Consider the following 16616-nt stretch of genomic DNA (forward strand, 5'->3'; position numbering starts at 1 on the left):
ATGATGATGATGATGATATTGTCATCTGTTCCAAAGTAAGACCTAGTAAACAGCTTCCCTGCCTGGAGACTACAGGGCATTTCATACCTTTAAATACATTTTATCTCGTAACATCATTTGGGAATAATGGCAGGAGATGCTTATGGGACACATTGGGAGTTACCAAAAGATGCAATTGGTTCAGCGGTCGGATGTGTTCATGGCAAAGATGGTATTTTGTATTATTAAAATGCACTCCAGATTGAACCGTCCATTCGTTCTGGATGAAGTTCAGGTCACAGTTTTGTGGGTGGGAGAAAGGATATCAATTTACATCTATCCTCAGCGGTGCAGTTCAGTCTGGACTTTAAAGCCCAGATCCCAAATCCTGCAGCCCAAGTTTTGGGTATGTGTGTGAGAGAGAAAGCTAACCACCTGAAAACCTGGGCATCTACATTTGGATTGATGCAGGCATGCTGGCGCTCACAGGGGCTGCCATTGGTTGCCACAACATCTTAACTTTCCTCACATTTCAAACAAAACCAAATGTTTTATAGCCAAGGTTGGCCATGTACATGGTTTCAGGGGCTCATTTCATTATTTATTACTTTTAAAAAATCTATTATCCTTTCCCAAGCAAATGTATTTGGCAGGCAGGGTGGAAGTAAAAGCCAACTCAGTTGTATTGTAGCCTCGATGGCGCTGTGATATAAATGAGCTTAAAAATGAAAACTTGCCCCATGCTTCAAGTATTTCTTCATCTTCGATTTTAATCATGGTTGGCAAACAATTTATTTTGGCTGTGGCTGACTTTGGCTCTAGCCGAGCAGAGAAATAGAAACTGTTGTAAAGTGGGGAAATAGCACACGGACAGAGAAAATGTCTTTGTGTACTTCACCAATGAAGTGTACTTCACACATGGCTGGGGTGTGTGTGGAAAGGCCGAAGTGCAAGGCCTAAAGTTTCCTGGCTGCACCGCTGTCTACCATGTTGTTCCATTTTTGCCAGAACCCTACACTGTGAAAGGAGATCAGGACCTTTGCATGGATTTTAAAGTGGTTTGGAAGAAAGCATTGTGCCAGGAAGCTTGTTGGTGAATTATAGTATTGTAACTGGCCAGTCACACCACTTTTTACATGCCTGCAAAATGAGTATTTCCAAACTTCCATATGCAAGTGCAAGTGTTGCCTTGAGTTGTGCACCAGTCTATGGCACCCCTGGAAAGGCACATGGAGGCATGCTTCCCCTTTCTCAATATTGATGGCTCAGTCCCCTTGCAATACCAAAGGGTTATGCCTGTGCAGCACTACATTATGACAACTCTCAACACAACCTTGGCCTCACAGCAACAACTGAAAGCACAAGAAGTAGCTTGAGGGGAAAATCAAGAGTGGGTTTGTGGCTGAGTTTCTAGTGGAGGAAATACATTTCTGTGCAAAGTAAGTATTTAGAAGAAGCCTGTTGATTAATTCTAAAGTGGAAAGGAATTGTAGCCTAGTGGTAGGGCAACCATTTTATAAGTTAAAAGATCCCCAGTTCAGTCTTTAACATCTCCAGGTAAGAAGGATCAGATAACAGATGATGGGAAAGACCATTGCTTTAGGCCCTGAAGATTGGCTGCCAGTAACAGAAAATGATAACACAGTACTGCGTTAAATGATAGTTAAATTATTAAATGAACACACACACAAGTGGTTAGATGGACCTATAGAGTGTGTCCCGCTATAAGAGAATTGCCTATTTTCCAAGTGTATGTCAACCAGTGGTGTCCAGATGGTTGTCATAAAAGAGAAAGCCAACCCAGCGCTCCTGAAACTCCATGCCTCCATAAGCTGAGTCCCTCTTCTTTCCTGATTGTCCACCAAATTCCTTTGGAGTTAGTTGCTGATGCTCCCCTGAATGTTGGTCATCAACCAGTTTGGGACCTCTGCTGGACCACTATGTCGTTTTAAAGGAGAATCCCCAACAGAAGCACCTTGAGGGTTGCTTAAGGCACATCCAAGGCTGCTTCCTTGTTGTCTGTGCAGTCTGAGCGATCGCCTCTCCTTGGAACGCCTAAGATGCTCTCCATCCTGGAGCCAGCCACTTCAGATTAAAGCCCACACTGCGTTGGTATGTTTCATCCCAAATATGAGTGTTGTTCTCGGCGGTAACAGCATGCAGCGAAGAAACGTTGCCCTTCGCTTCCACTTCTCAATTAGACGAGTGTGTAATGCGTGCTGTCATTGGGAAGTAGATACAATATGTTTGTCCTGCGCACGGCGGGGGGAAGGAATGGGGAACATCTGGCTCGTACCCTTGGTGAAATTGCAGAGGCATCTGTTTACCTCTCGGCTCTGCGGCGCTGATGGTTTCGAGCTGAAAATATACAGAATGCTTTAGTTGTGGCCTAATTTGCATAGCGGTGCAAAAGAGAGCCGTTTGCATCAGGAGGACAACCTGCGTTCCCTCCTCTTCCCCCCAAGAAGGGGAAATGTGGATGGAGAATCTAAGTGGCTTGGGTGCTCTTCCTCCTCCAAGGCTTGGAAAGCATTGCCCAGCAGAAAGATGCCGTTAAAAAAAGAAAGATGAAAAGAGAAGGAGAGAGAGAGGAATTACTTGTTATCGCAATCACTAGTCACCTAGAGCACTGAAGTTGGAAGCATCTGTAGAAACAATAGCCGAGCGAAGGAAACGCATCTGTGCAAATATGAAGCCGGCACCGAGAGGGACGCAAACGACTTTGGAAGGCCATATTCTGTGTCAGTTTGGATTTGGCGGCCTTTCGCTTTCCTTCCACTTCACCCACCCTCTTTATAGGCATAGCCGTTCCCTTCCCATCTCACCCCCCTTTTGTGATGTTGGATCTCATAGCCTTTGAAATCCTCTATTTCCTTCCCTCTTTCGAGTAGAGGATTCTTAGAGCCGTTTTACTTCCACCTTCATTTTGCACTCTTGTGACCTAACAACTGTTCTATAAAAGCCACTGTGAAAAAGATAGTTATCGCTGCCGATATTGCTCTGCATTTCACTCCCCTCTCCTTACCACTGGCATTTCTTTGCCACCCTCCCAGGTAAGTTACAGGCTGTTGGTTACCATCTGTAAGTTACAGGCAAACACACCATGCTTACAGTTACTGGCAAACACATCATTTGTTGCTGTGTGCCTCCAAGTCATTTTTGACTTACGGCAACCCTAAGGCGAACCTATAATAGAAAGTTTGAATGAGGCTGCACCTACACTGCAGTATTAATACTGTTTGACACTGCTTTAATTGTCCTGGTTCAGTGTTATGGAATTCTGGGATTTGTAGTTTTGTGAGTCATGTAGCCTTTTCTGTCTGGTGTCAAAACAAATGACAAATCCCAGAATTTAAAAGGATGGCGTCATGGCAGTTAAAGCGGTGTCAAACCGCGTTAGTTCTAAGTTGTTCCCAGACACTATTATGTAGCATCAGATGTTACCACATTGTGACATTCCTCACCACTGTGGACTCCCTTTGACTGCAACAACTGCGGTCAAGGAAGTGCTCAGTGAGATGATGCTCCTGCATTAAGTAATCCATGTCACAAGAGGAACATGCTAGAAGTCTCTAGGGGTTGCAATCTCGGGCATCAGCATTGTATGGACCATAGTATGCGGTTCTTTTTTGAAATCTTGGGGATGCTGGATCTTATTCTCAGTCCAGCAGTTTTGCATTTCCATGAAGCAGGCGCAGAAGTGATGATCAGGACACAGTTCTTAAACTATCATGTTTGGTGCCACCTTAACCTGATCCATGTGCTTCTCTTCTAGGTTGAAATTGTGACCCACACTGGACCTCACCGGCGTCTGTGGATGGGCCCGCAATTTCAGTTCAAGACCATTCACCCCTCAGGCCAAACCACAGTCATCTCCTCTAGTTCTTCAGTGCTCCAGTCACACGGCCCGAACGATACCCCGCAGCCTCTCTTGGATTTCGATACGGACGATCTGGATCTAAACAGTCTCAGGTTAGAGATGATGTTCTTTCTATTTGTCGAGAAGGTGCTTCCTAGTTCACATCCCTGTGGCCCTGCATAACTGGGAGTTAACTGACAAAACAAGGCAGATGTGGAGGAATCATGGAGGAGATGGCTCCTAATTATTGTGGCATTATAGCCTCTCCAGCATAAGGAGACATTAGCAGGAGGGTATTCTTATGCTCAAGTCCTGCTGATAGGATTCCCAGTGGGGCACCGAGTTGGCCAATGTGGGAATGGGATGTGGGACTAGATAAGCCTTGGTCTGGTCTATGTGCCCTTTTTTCATATTTATTTATTATTTAAAGTACTTATACTCCGTCATTCAGTGGAAATACCTTCCAGAGCAGCTTCCAAATATGACAGTTCCTTACTCACAGGCTTCCCTTCTAAATAAGACAGGACACACAAAAGGGGATGGTAGTGAGGGAATTCATTGGATGCTGGCTGCTCTTCTTCTCACTCAGAGGCCATAGCTGTGGCAATGAAATATGCATCTTTTGCTGTTCATGTTGAGCCTTTTTACCTGCATTTCTGTTTGGACAAGGGTGTATGTCAATAGTTAAGGGCTTTGGGGGTTAGGGCCTGTGTTGGGGGACCAAATGTGAAGCCTTTGGTGGCCAGGTTTGGCTCCCAGATTGTTCCTGTTTTGGCACATGGATGTCTTCTTCCACCATGTAGTGAACTCAAAGCCATTCTTGCGATGTCCACGGCTCAGTGCACCTGCTCTCCCCCCTGTGCTTTCATCCTTCCTCTCTCTGCCTAGAATTTGCTTCAGTTTTGTGTGCATTGTCACAAAGGAAAACACCCTCTGGTCCTCAAGCTGAACTTAGCGATGCCTTGAATAACCTTCCCTCTCTTCTAATCCGTCCCTCCCCGTGCGTTGCTGTTGTCACTGGACAAAGCTAAATCATATGGTGGAAATATGTTTTTAGCTGCGTCTGTGCCAAGAGCAATAGCATCCCAGGATAACAAAGCAGAAGCGAAAGCTAGTTCATGACTCCTGTTCCTCCCCAGAGTGGCTCAAGACTCGAGCAAGAGGGGAACATCTCTTACTGGTCTTTTATCATGCTAAATAGTGGGCAGAAATCCTTACCCTAAAACAGGGCAATTGATCCATTGGGAACCTGTGGATAGGCAACCTTGGATACTATCAAAGGAGGGATTCAGACAGATGAATCTGGGCCGACAGCACAGTCCACCAGATGTCTTCTTTACAGCCACCAATCCCATGAATAGAAAAACTAGACCACAAGAGTATAGCAATGGCAGCCCCACATTGAGCACCTTACAGTAATCTAACTGGGATGTAACTAAGATGGGTGTCACAGCAGCCAGATCTACATCTACTAGGTCTATGACATGGCCCCTCTGTATGTACAAATCTCCATGGGTTTGGTCTTTTTTTTTTTTTAACTCACACCACTATTTCACAGTTCCTCTGCCTAGAGTATTTGTTATCACAAGAGCGCCTGAAGCCATAAACAGGCCGCCTGGAGAAAAGGCACTCCTGAGCCTATACAAAGCGCTACTGGGATTCCAGGCTCCATCCCAGTACATAGCCCAACTTGCAGGCCAGCCATGATAGCCTCAGTGCCTCCATTTTGGCCAGAGCTGTTAGCAACTGACTGGCATTGATCCCCAGCAATGTGTTTTCCTTTATGTTTCAGGATCCAGCCTGTGCGATCTGAACCCGTGAGCATGCCGGGGTCATCGCGCCCAACATCTGACCGCCGAGGCATTTCAACCACGGGCGATGCTACCTCAGGTAGGAAGACACCTCTGACATTATTCTTCTGGCAGTGTTCTCCACGAATTGCATCCTATTGATTTCCTACAGTTAAACTCATGTTTCTGTTGGCTGAACTCAAAGTTTGAGGGTTGGGTCTTTTTTTGCGTCAAGCGGTTGTAATGCGGTAGTAAAGGAGTGTTCGGTTCTGCTTTGGCTTTGGAGCACAAGGAGGGCATGCGACTGTAGTTGGTATTGTAGACATTAATGTTGGGGTCTATGCGAATGAAAGGGAGCACTCTTTTGGCACATGCGACACATGAACACACTTCTACTGTTGTTATTTTTAACTTTTGAATCTTCTTTTCACTGGTTATACTTTTAACTGCTTCTAGCTTTATTGATCGTTTCAGGATATTTAAAACTACTCCGTAGCATTAATTGTCTAGCTGTTTGTATTTTAACTTTTGTAAGCTGCCTTGAGACCTGGCCTGGTAAAAGGTGAGATAAACTACTTCTGCTACTACTACTGCTGCTACAACTGTTGTTACTATTTCACATAACCTTGCCACCAAAAATGCCCACCTTGAGCCAATCCTCACCAAAATAACATTTCTACAATAAAGTAAATACATGAATATATAAGGAAGGCACGTCCAAGCAGGGGCTGAGACTAGTCACTGAGTATCTTCCTTAGATCCCCCTCTCCTTGTTTGGAGCCTAACTTAGGAGGAGCCTTTGGAGGCAGAACAAAAACCTCAAGGATTGTGATCAATCAAGCAGGCCCTAATGGGCGCCTGATTGACTAAAATACACATCCTGCTTGAAAAGAACAAGCAGAACTTCTTAATTCTTAACTTCCTTAATCTCTGATGTCTCCATCTATGAGATACGGAGGGCTTATCCCTGATTGGAACAGACAACCTGTTAACTCTGTTGTTGACAAGTGGTGGTTTTCTTCACTGTCGTATAAGTGCTGGCTGTTGTTGACTTTGCCTTTGTTGTCCTTCCTGGTGGCACAGTACCCAGCTTTGCATGTAGACAAACAAAGTGGCACAGTACCTACTTTGCTTGTAGATGATCTTACGCTCAGTCCTTACTCTCTCCAATTAAAAGAGTCAAAGGGTGGGTGATGCAAATGGTCAGTGCAGGAACAGATATAGCTCCCTGCATTCTTGGGCAGATGCCCGACCCTCAACACCCCAAGGAGACCCACTGAAATCCACCTTAGGTCTTATTTTTATTATACAAACCCCTCGTTGTTGTTGTTTTTACCTTGCCTGCCTTGGCACTACAAAATGTATGGTTACAATCTTGGTTAGGGATGTTCAGTGGTTCTTGTGTGTCGTGGGAGAAAACGTAGACCATAGACCAAAACATGTGCCACCATGATATCTTTGAACATCCTTTGGGTTTATGGGAACTCCCCAAAGCCATTTGCAGCGCTGCGTTGTGCATAGGATGAGTTGATGCCTGCTGGTCAAAGCGGACAGAAGGCGAAACTCTGCTGGACATGCCCATGGCATTGCGCATGCCTCCGATCGTGCCATGGAATTTTGCCCTTTGCAGAAAAACAGCAAAATAAATGCTTTAAATCAAAACCTTCCTGCTCCGACTGCATAGTTCAGCTAATTTAATTCAGAGACATTCAGCCAGAAACCAACAGTTGTGCTTCTGCCAGCATGTCTGTCGTTGTATAAAGGGACGTTTGATGTTCCAATCTGTAAAGTATATTATATTCCTTTAAGCTGGACTGTTGACCCACTCCCGTAATAAATGTCGGGTTTGGTTCGGCAGTGGTCACTTTTCCCGATTTCGATTTCTTAACCTAATCTGACCAGGTTTGTTGCTCAATGCTGTGCTTGTCATCAGGAGTTCCTCCCCACTTATATCTTCCACGGCATTATAGAAAACCACATGCTTAAATTGGGTACACGGTTTAATTTTGCCCAGGGCCAAGCGATAGGGGAAAGAGAGGTATCTCCCCAATAGGCTGGTTCTGAGCCAACTTTGGCAACACCTTTGCCATATTTCTCCAAAGACAAAGGCAGGGCCGACTTAATATTTTTAATTCAACTGCAGATACTAGCTTATGGAGGTTTCCGCACTGGTGGATTTTCTCCAGCAAAATCTCTCACAAGTGGAGTTATTAAACACACAGCATTAGCAAAAACACTTGGGGCTTGAGGAGGATTTTAATCTTTAGTGATTCGGAAATCCCTAGAGACTGCTGATTGGATTGAGGTTTAAACTGTCAAAGGAAACTGAACCACATAGAGAAAATTGATTTGTGAAAGTTGTTTAAAGGGGACTGAGGAGGGGAAGCTCTCAATCCCCAACCCGCCCTTCATTCTTTCCCTGTCTCTTTCCCACTGCCCTCGATAGAGGCAAAGTTGTAATCCAGGCACCATACAAGCTGCCAAGTGTATTTATTGAAATGTTTTAATAATTGCTTTTTAGTGTTTGAATAATGAATGTCCAAGCCTCTCGTGGGCAGCTGCTCTAAGCCGGTCGTTCGTAGGGCGAGGTGCATGTTACACAATGAGAGTCGAGGTGGCTGGGAGGCAGGGAGGCAAGCTGAAACACCTCTGGCTCCCATCTTTTCCATGCCATGAACCTGACCTTAGGCAGGCTACTAATATCTCTCGGTCTCTTCTCTCCAGTCTCCTTTAGCATGGAGAGGCATGCAGGCAGGGCCAGCCCAAGCTGTTTTGCAACCGGAAATGAAGGCCAAGAAGTACACATCTCCCCCTCCTGCTGTGAGAGGGAGCAGCTCCTTTTCCATGTCTGACCCCTTTGCATGTAAAACGGTGAGGTCGGGATACATCTATTGGGAGTGCTGAGGCTAGAACTGGCAATCTGTGGCTTTGAGTGCCTTGTTTATCATGTTCTAGGGTTCTGTTATCCATGAGCATCACACCAAGAAACAGAAGCTGGCGATGTGCAGTTGAGAGGGCATAGTGGAGGGACCCAAGAGTGGTTTGGCTCGCTTGGCAAAGTGGACTTTTATGGGCTCACATGCACTTTCTGCAGTCTTGCGTAGATAAAACACCCAGGGACTTGCGTTTGTTCAAACATGTTGCATTATTAGCCACCTCCCAACGTATGGGTAAACATGACAACCATGAGTCTGTGACAACATGGGTCATCCTGGCAGCATTGGTCAAGGACTGTCTGCAGGGGCTTGCATCGCCTCCAGGCTTCTTTGATTCTTCCAACCCAGTTTGGCTCCAAGTGCCGTTGGCCCATTCGCTTCAGCAATGCAGGAAGCCAAGCAAGAATGTGGAACTTCCCTGATGGTTCTGGAGAGCCCTTTGGTTTCCGCACGTGCCGTGGAAGGCTTCCCGTAATGCTTTCAGCATCTGTTTCTATATTAAAAATTGCCAAAGTCAGTAGGAGAGGTTATGACAAGCAAATATATGTCTGCTCGCCTGCAGCAATACAGTTCTGTTGTTGCACCTCGTAAGTTTGCCGGAGACAGTATGGCAAAGGTTTGTCAGTTGACCTTCCGATAGTCGTATTTCATTATAACAATCAGAGTTCTGAATGGAGTTTTGATTGGGGAACCAGTGTAATGTGCTTTTTGCTCTGGTAGTATTACTCTGGAAGTATAGCAGAGGGTTCCCTCCCCTCAGATGACTTTATAATGTCCAAATTAGTCCACCTGACTTTATAATGAAACCCTAGTAAACCTGAACTTACAGCAGATGGATAGGATTTGTGCTAAAAGTATTTGAAAATGAGTGTTGTAGCTTACATAGGTGTAATTCAGATTGGCGTTCTTCAAGCAGGACATGGGTAGGGACAGTATGGCAGTATCTTGTACTGCAGTTCCCATCAGCCACTGGTAGATATGACGGGAAGTGAAGTTCAACAACATCAAGAGAAGTGCTGCTTAAAGTAGTGGTTTAACCAGTGGTCTCCAAGGCGGTGAGTACTGGTCAGTAAAGAGTTTCCAAGTCCCTGGCATGTTGGAAAGAAATGGCTTGTTCCCTACATCTTGAGAAACATTGGTCCAGTGGACACTGCGATCCTTATCCCTGAAATAAGGGTAAAATAACTGTTTCAACATTTTGCTTGGCATATTCTTTCTGATTGGTTATGCCAGCCTCCTTTCTTGTGCCCTGCCACTTCTGCCTTCATTTTCTCACATCCATCCCGATACTTATCAAATGTTTGGTAGAACCAGCCCTACCTGCATCCTCATAGGGGATGTGTTCCCACTGATACTGAAGTCCAAAAGCCATATGATGAAGCTGCATCCACTTCCAGTAGGATGAACAGCTCACCATGGAGCTTGAACTTCCAGTACTCTCATATAGGGTTGGGTGCATGTGAGTTGGAGATGTTCTGTTGAGGGACCTAGCGGAGCCACGGACTCATAGGGGATGCATTCCCAATGATACTGAAGTCCAAAAGCCATATGATGAAGCTGCATCCACCTCCAGTGGGATGAGCAGCTCACCATGGAGCTTGAACTTCCAGTATTCTCATATAGGGTTGGGTGACCTTTGGGGGTGTTCTGTTGAGGGACCAAGTGGAGCCATGGACTCCTAGAGTTGGAAGGGCCTTTGGAGACGACTTAGTCCTCATGCTTTAATTCACCTTTGATGAGAATGCTGGACTAAGGATTTTGACCCAATCCACCATAGATCCTCTTGTGCCACCTGGATCTCCATTTTTCACTCCTTCTTCCATTCATTCCCAGACCTTGAGGAAGAAAATGTCCTCTTGAGAGTTGCCCTTCCTGAGTAACCTCCCTATTCTTCATCATTTCCTCGCCCTGCCCCATCTTCTTGGTGGGATTTCACTAAATGGTCACAAACGGTTAAGGAGACCTTTGGAGGAAAGCCTCTCATTTTCATAAAGCTGCCTAACAGTGTGTTCTACAGTAAATATCCTAGCTTCCTGCTGAGCCTGCCAAGCACACGTCCCAAAAAAATGCCTTTAATGTTCTTCCCGATGGCCGGTTTATTGGGAAGCGCCCCCCTCCGCAGGGCTTTATTTCATTTTGTAAAGGTTTGGGGAGGGTTAATAGGTCATAAATTTTTACTGCCCATCCCCGGACCAGGAAGTGATTCTTCTCTTATGACTCGTGTGCGCTGAGAGTCTTGCCGGGCTCCGAAGATGCTTATCAAGCCCTTTGATTGCCTGTTGCTCAGAGAGATACGGTCCCAGTGGCGCCTTCTCTTATCGAAGCCCATCGCTCGGTCTTGCCATCAAAAAGTTGCAAGTGTGTGTGTGTGTGTGTGTGTCTATGTATGTGTGTGGTTCAAATCCCCCCCCCTTTCTGATCTTTAATTGCTCTTACAGCACATTTTATGTATATTAGCACAGAGGACATGTCTCCTTTTATGTTCAAGGCAATGACAGCATTGCAGATTCAAGGGGGAAGGATTGGGGATTTTTATTTTTTTCACCTTTGCATTTTAATGTAGCCGGATTATAGATATACAGATATATATTTTATGACAATAGCCATTGTGCCGGAAGACAGGGAAGTGAATTGATTGCATCACAAATGAGTCTTTTTCCTTCTCACTCGGCACTCTCTTCTGCTGAGATCCGCATCAAGTGTTGTTAAATCTCCAGTCTTAGAACCTTGTTGCAGTATCCGAACTACGCATCCGGGTTCAAGATCCTCCTAGGCCTAATACCTTTGATACTCACTCATAGGCCTGTTACAGACTGCCAAAATAAAGCTGCTTCAGGTCTCTTTGGAGGAATGCTGTTTAAATGATGCATGGGTCCTAATAGTCCGGAGGTCGCGCCAAAGCCACACTCCATTCCTAAGCACCGGAGTGCAGCTTTGGTGCAGCTTCCGGATTCTTAGGATGCATGCATAATTTAAATAGCATACCTCCAAAGTGACCCAAAGCAGCTTTATTTTGGCAGTCTGGAACAGGCTCATAGTGTTCTATACACATTGGCCAGTTCCCAATGTCTTTGTTCACTTATGACCATAGTTAAAACTGGACTTGCTACTTCATTTCCATACCCAAAGGATTTTGAATTTGAATTGACATTCTCACATGCCAATGCCGTGTGTGTGTGTGTGTGTGTGTGTGTGTCCATCCCTGTTTCCCACTCCACTAAATGCATATGAGGAAGTAGACTTAAGTCTATGAAAGCTCATGCTGCCAACTTCTTTCTTTCAGTGTGTCTCAAAGGTGCTACAAGATCTCTCTATGTACCGATTCTACAGACTAACACGGCTATATCTTTGATGAATAATAATAATAATAATAATAGGCATCTGAGGAGGTAGACTGAAGTCTATGAAAGCTCATGCTGCCAATATCTTTCTTTCAGTTAGTCTCAAAGGTGCTCCAAGATCTCTCTGCATACTGATGCTACAGACTAACACAGCTATATCTTTGAATTCTAGCACTGTGTGTATATGTGCCTTCAAGTTGTCTATGGCGACCTCATGCGTTTCATATGGTTTTCTTAGGCAAGGGATCCTCAGAAGTGGTTTGGCCTCTGAAATATAGCCTACAGTACCTGGTATTCCTTGATGGCCTCACATCCATGTACCAGCCAGGGGTGACCCTGCTTCGCTTCCAAGATCAGACGGCATCTGGCACCTCTTCAGGGAGAGTATAAAAAGGCAGGTTATGCATGCACACACACACACACACACACACACACAACCCTCATACACACAACCCCCTCCTGGAAGGGCGTGCCTCATGTCGCCTGCCTTGTTACAGTTGTGAAATGTTGTGAAACCTAGATGTGCAAACAGTCCCCTCCATCACGTCTGCATAAACAAACGCCAGGCTAGTAAAAGTACTCAGCTGATGGACCGGTGACAGCCTTCAAAGGGCCCCGGCTTTCCACGTTTAGCTATTTAAAGGCTGGGCCTTACGGGCGGAATGTCAAAAATGGCAGAGGAACCGTTGGGCACCGCCATATCGTATTACGATAATATTGACATTGTCGGGGAGGGTGGGGGTGTTTGCGGGGGGGGGGGAGAATATCATGCACAAAAGGTTTTAAGCTTGCGTTGCGGACATTGAGTGGTTTGTTTTGGACGGAGAGAATAGTTTTGCTACCTCTGAGAAACTACGATTGCTGCAAAAAAGTAATACTGTAGTAGTAATAATATTGCAATAGAGTGCATGCAGCTGGATAAAGGCCAGCGGATACATTTTAGAGAATGGAGTGGAGGGAATAACCTGATAGAGATATAGAAATGTAGGCATCGTACGAAGAAAATGGAGAAAGCTTTTCTTCCTCTCCTGAAACGTGAGCATAAAATATGAAACATGAGCAGAAGGAGGAGGTTGCCTCGGGCAGCAATGTTGGGAGGTGGCGGCAAAGTGTGTTTCGCAGCTTTCTCTGGATGATCTATATGCAAACGGAGGATGTTTTCCCGGTGATTCTGTTGTAGGAAAACCGAACTGGCCGCCCAGTTGGCTTTAGACACGGATCAGGAAAGGCAATGTGTTTGGGGTCAGCCACAGTCAACCGGTGGAAAAGATGTAACAAGAGATCTGGAATAGGCAAAAGGCAGACTTCTTCCTACAGTGTACAACGAATGTCTGCAATACAGCAGCTAAAGTAGTATCAAACTGGATTATTCCTTCAGTGTGGATGCAGCCTGAGAGACCCTTTGGGAGAACCACAAGCTTCCAGGGAACCAATTGTTCAATAGCATTGGAATATATGCATTTACTATCGTTCTTGGTCAAGATGGTCGGTCAAGCTGTGGGTCGGAGAAGAAAAGCTCCCCATAGGATTTTGTTCTAAACAATGGTTCCAGTTCTGCCATGACTCCATGCTGGGATTTGTAGTTTTTGTGAGACATTGAAAAAGAGCTCTGGTGCCACAGTAAACTACGAAACCCCCAGAATTCCACAGCACTGAGCCACGGCCCTTAAAGTGGTGTCAAACTGGATCATTTTTGCAGCTCAGCTTGGTGGGGCTTGAACTTTGGAGGAGTGCCCAGCAGCAGGGGTTGGTTTGCGGGTGGCGAAATCGGGAGCCACCAGTTTGGCGCCACGGCCGTCCCCTGCTTGGCTGGAAATGCGATTATGGCCCTGGATAAGTGACAGAAGCGATAGCATCAAAAAATGTGTGCTAGTAAAACCTTGTTAAGGAAACGCCACCATCAAGGCGGGTGGAGGCAATGGCCCTTGGAGGTGATCGCAGAGAAGGAAACTGGTACGCTTGGAAGCAGAGTGTTCTGATGGGCGCATCGCCGGGGTAATAAATTTTGCCGCGTTGTGCGATGGCCACGAAACAACCCCGGCCTGAGTGCCTCTAATTGAAATGCTGGCAAATAGGACATAGGGGATTTCGGCCATCCTTCAAGTAGTAAATGCTAACTTTTTAAAATGGTTTGTGTTAAATCAGCGAAGGAGATGATCTTCGGCGGAGGAGCACATATCCTTAAATTGATGAATATGGCACACAGAAACATCCCCAAAATACAATTCTCGCTCTTTACTAATAGGCGCTGCATGCTTTTTCTGGAAACAACAGACAGTTCATGTGCATCGGAGAGAAGACTATCCCCTGGAGGTTGGATTGGCATGGAAATTCCAGATGCTGTTCCAGACTGACGGAGACAAAAATACCAGAGTTCAAAATTTGGGATTTTGAGCACTTACTTACACATGACATTCCTAACAACAATAGCAAGCTGTTGGCAGTCCCAATAGGGAATGCTGTGGTTTCAAAGAAGCTTGGATTCACTGTGGTTGAATGGATGTGCTCCCCAGCCCACATCATCATCTTCATCATCATCATCATCATCATCATGTCTGTCTACAGTGCTTTTTGAGCTTTCTAGTTTTGGCATTGTGGCATTGTGGTTTGAGCATTGGACTACAACTCTGGAGACCAGGGTTCGATTCCCCACTCAGCCATAAAACTCATTGGGTGAACTTGGGCAAGTCACACTCTCTCAGCCTCAGAGGATTGCAATGGCAACACGCTCACATAGAAACTTGCCAAGAAGACCCCATTATAGGTTTGCCTTAGGGTCGCCGTAAGTCGGACATGACTTGAAGGCACACAACAACAACAACTCCATCTTGAGGAGTATTTTCTGAAGGATTCCTGCATTTCTCTTATAGAGAATATGGGAGCTACAGAGGATTTGAGAGGTCCAGGAGCCATGCTCAGTTCACAAAGGGTGATAACCAGTATGGTATGGCTCTACCAATAGGCAGATGGCTCAGGTGGCAGATGCCAAAGGCAGGGTATTGGCTTCTCTTCATTTCCCTGCAATGCCCTATGGCAGCAATGGCGAACCTATGGCATGCGTGCCAGAGGTGGCACTCAGAGCCCTCTCTGTGGGCACACATGCTATTGCCCTAGCACAGAGTTTGCCAGAGTTTCTTACTAGAAAGCCATAGGGACGTGGCACTTTGCAATAAATAAGTGGGGTCCAGGTTGCAGTTTGGGCACTCGGTCTGTAAAAGGTTCTCCATCACTGCCCTATGGCATCCTATCCCTCCCCTAACTTGGCTCATTGCTCTAAGGCTCATTGCTCTGGTCTTTCACTAGCTTAGAAATCATATTCAACCATCATTCTGGCTGGCTTCTGTACATGGACAGAAGAGGGCAGAATGCCATAACATCCTTGGCCCATAAGTAAGAGGGGGAAGCTAGCAGGGATAGGCAACGTAGCATGTGAGCTACGCATGCGGCTGCTGTGTAATGAAGTTTAGTTTAGGATGGATGGAGGGTGTGGGGTGCCACCTTTGAATGTTCCTCTATCTAAAACAAGCCACCCTGCCACTAAGATACAACAGGTACAAAAGGGTGTAGCCCACCCTATTCCTTCCTTTCTGTGCCAGTTTTATACTTGCATTGGCTTCTTTTAATATGGTGGGGCATTTTAAAACAGGATTTATCACTCTTGCACTTGGAAGTGTTGGAGTCCAGCTTGCCGCCTTGGGATTCACCAGCATTGTACCCACTTTGTTGCCTCCTTTATGGATAGAACAGGCCAAAGATGGCAGATGGCACTGGAGGGTACATTAAGTCCAAGAAAGCTAAGGGAGCCATCATTGGTAATGAGAAAGGGCAAGAACCTGTCAACATTGGGAGAGGAGTCATAGATAGATGGGGTCAGAGAAAGGCACAGTCCGTAAGACAAGGAAAAAGACAAGCCTGTTAAACTGGTTTAACCCAAGGAACACATAAAGCTCTTCCTAGGCCCTTTCGCTCTGTACGGTTATAGTGGCCTATTCTGCTTTAACTGCCATGGCACCATCCTGTCAAACACTGGGATTTTCAGTTTAAGGAGGGGTATTTTGAAACCTTAGGCAGAGAATTGAAACACTTCTCCAACACTACAAACCCCAGGATTCCACGGATTGTTGCCATGGCAGTTAAAGCAGAATCATAGTACTATACTTGTGTATAAACATCACTTAAGGACAATGACTGGCAAACATATAACAGAAAGCAAGGCTGTAATGCAGGGATGAAAGCACCTAAAAACATAGACGTGGCCACGCAGAATCAGCTCAGTTCCCTGAAGGTCTGCAGTTCCACTGTTGGTTCCAACAGCGCACGGTATTCAGGATCTGTGAACGAACCCTTGGTCCCCTTCTTCCCCCCAACCCCAGAATTTCCTAAACTCCTCTTGCCTGCAACAGTCCATAAAGCTTCTACTACCCCTTTTCTCTTGGGTGGCATCAAATATTTAGCCCCAAACGCTGTACAGTTGCTGGAAGTGCTGCTGGGGAGTGGCAGAGCACAGCTCTGCTCAGGTAGCAGGGATGTGTGAATGCAGCCAGGCGATGGAAGCCACTGGTGTTAGGGGATTCCCGGGCGGCCCTCATTGCCGCAGGCAACGACTTGACAGGCCTGAGCCCCCACCGGTTTCCTATTACTGGCACTGAGAGGGCCAGAAGAGGCCTGGAGTCACAGATCAGGAGGCCATGGGTGCCGCAGAGGCCTGGCC

At 45.9% G+C, this 16616-nt stretch overlaps 1 protein-coding gene across 1 annotated transcript in view; it reads left to right on the top strand.

Annotated features, from left to right (window-relative positions):
• Window positions 1-16616, top strand: part of BCAS3 (BCAS3 microtubule associated cell migration factor) — a 416672-nt gene that overhangs the window by 228518 nt on the left and 171538 nt on the right. Inside the window, 2 exon segments of the mRNA XM_042442606.1 lie at window positions 3755-3951; window positions 5631-5728. Coding sequence (XP_042298540.1) covers window positions 3755-3951; window positions 5631-5728 — 295 coding nt within the window.

This window comes from Sceloporus undulatus, chromosome 11 (genome assembly GCF_019175285.1).
Source record: "Sceloporus undulatus isolate JIND9_A2432 ecotype Alabama chromosome 11, SceUnd_v1.1, whole genome shotgun sequence".
In the NCBI taxonomy this organism is placed as follows: Eukaryota; Metazoa; Chordata; class Lepidosauria; order Squamata; family Phrynosomatidae; genus Sceloporus; species Sceloporus undulatus.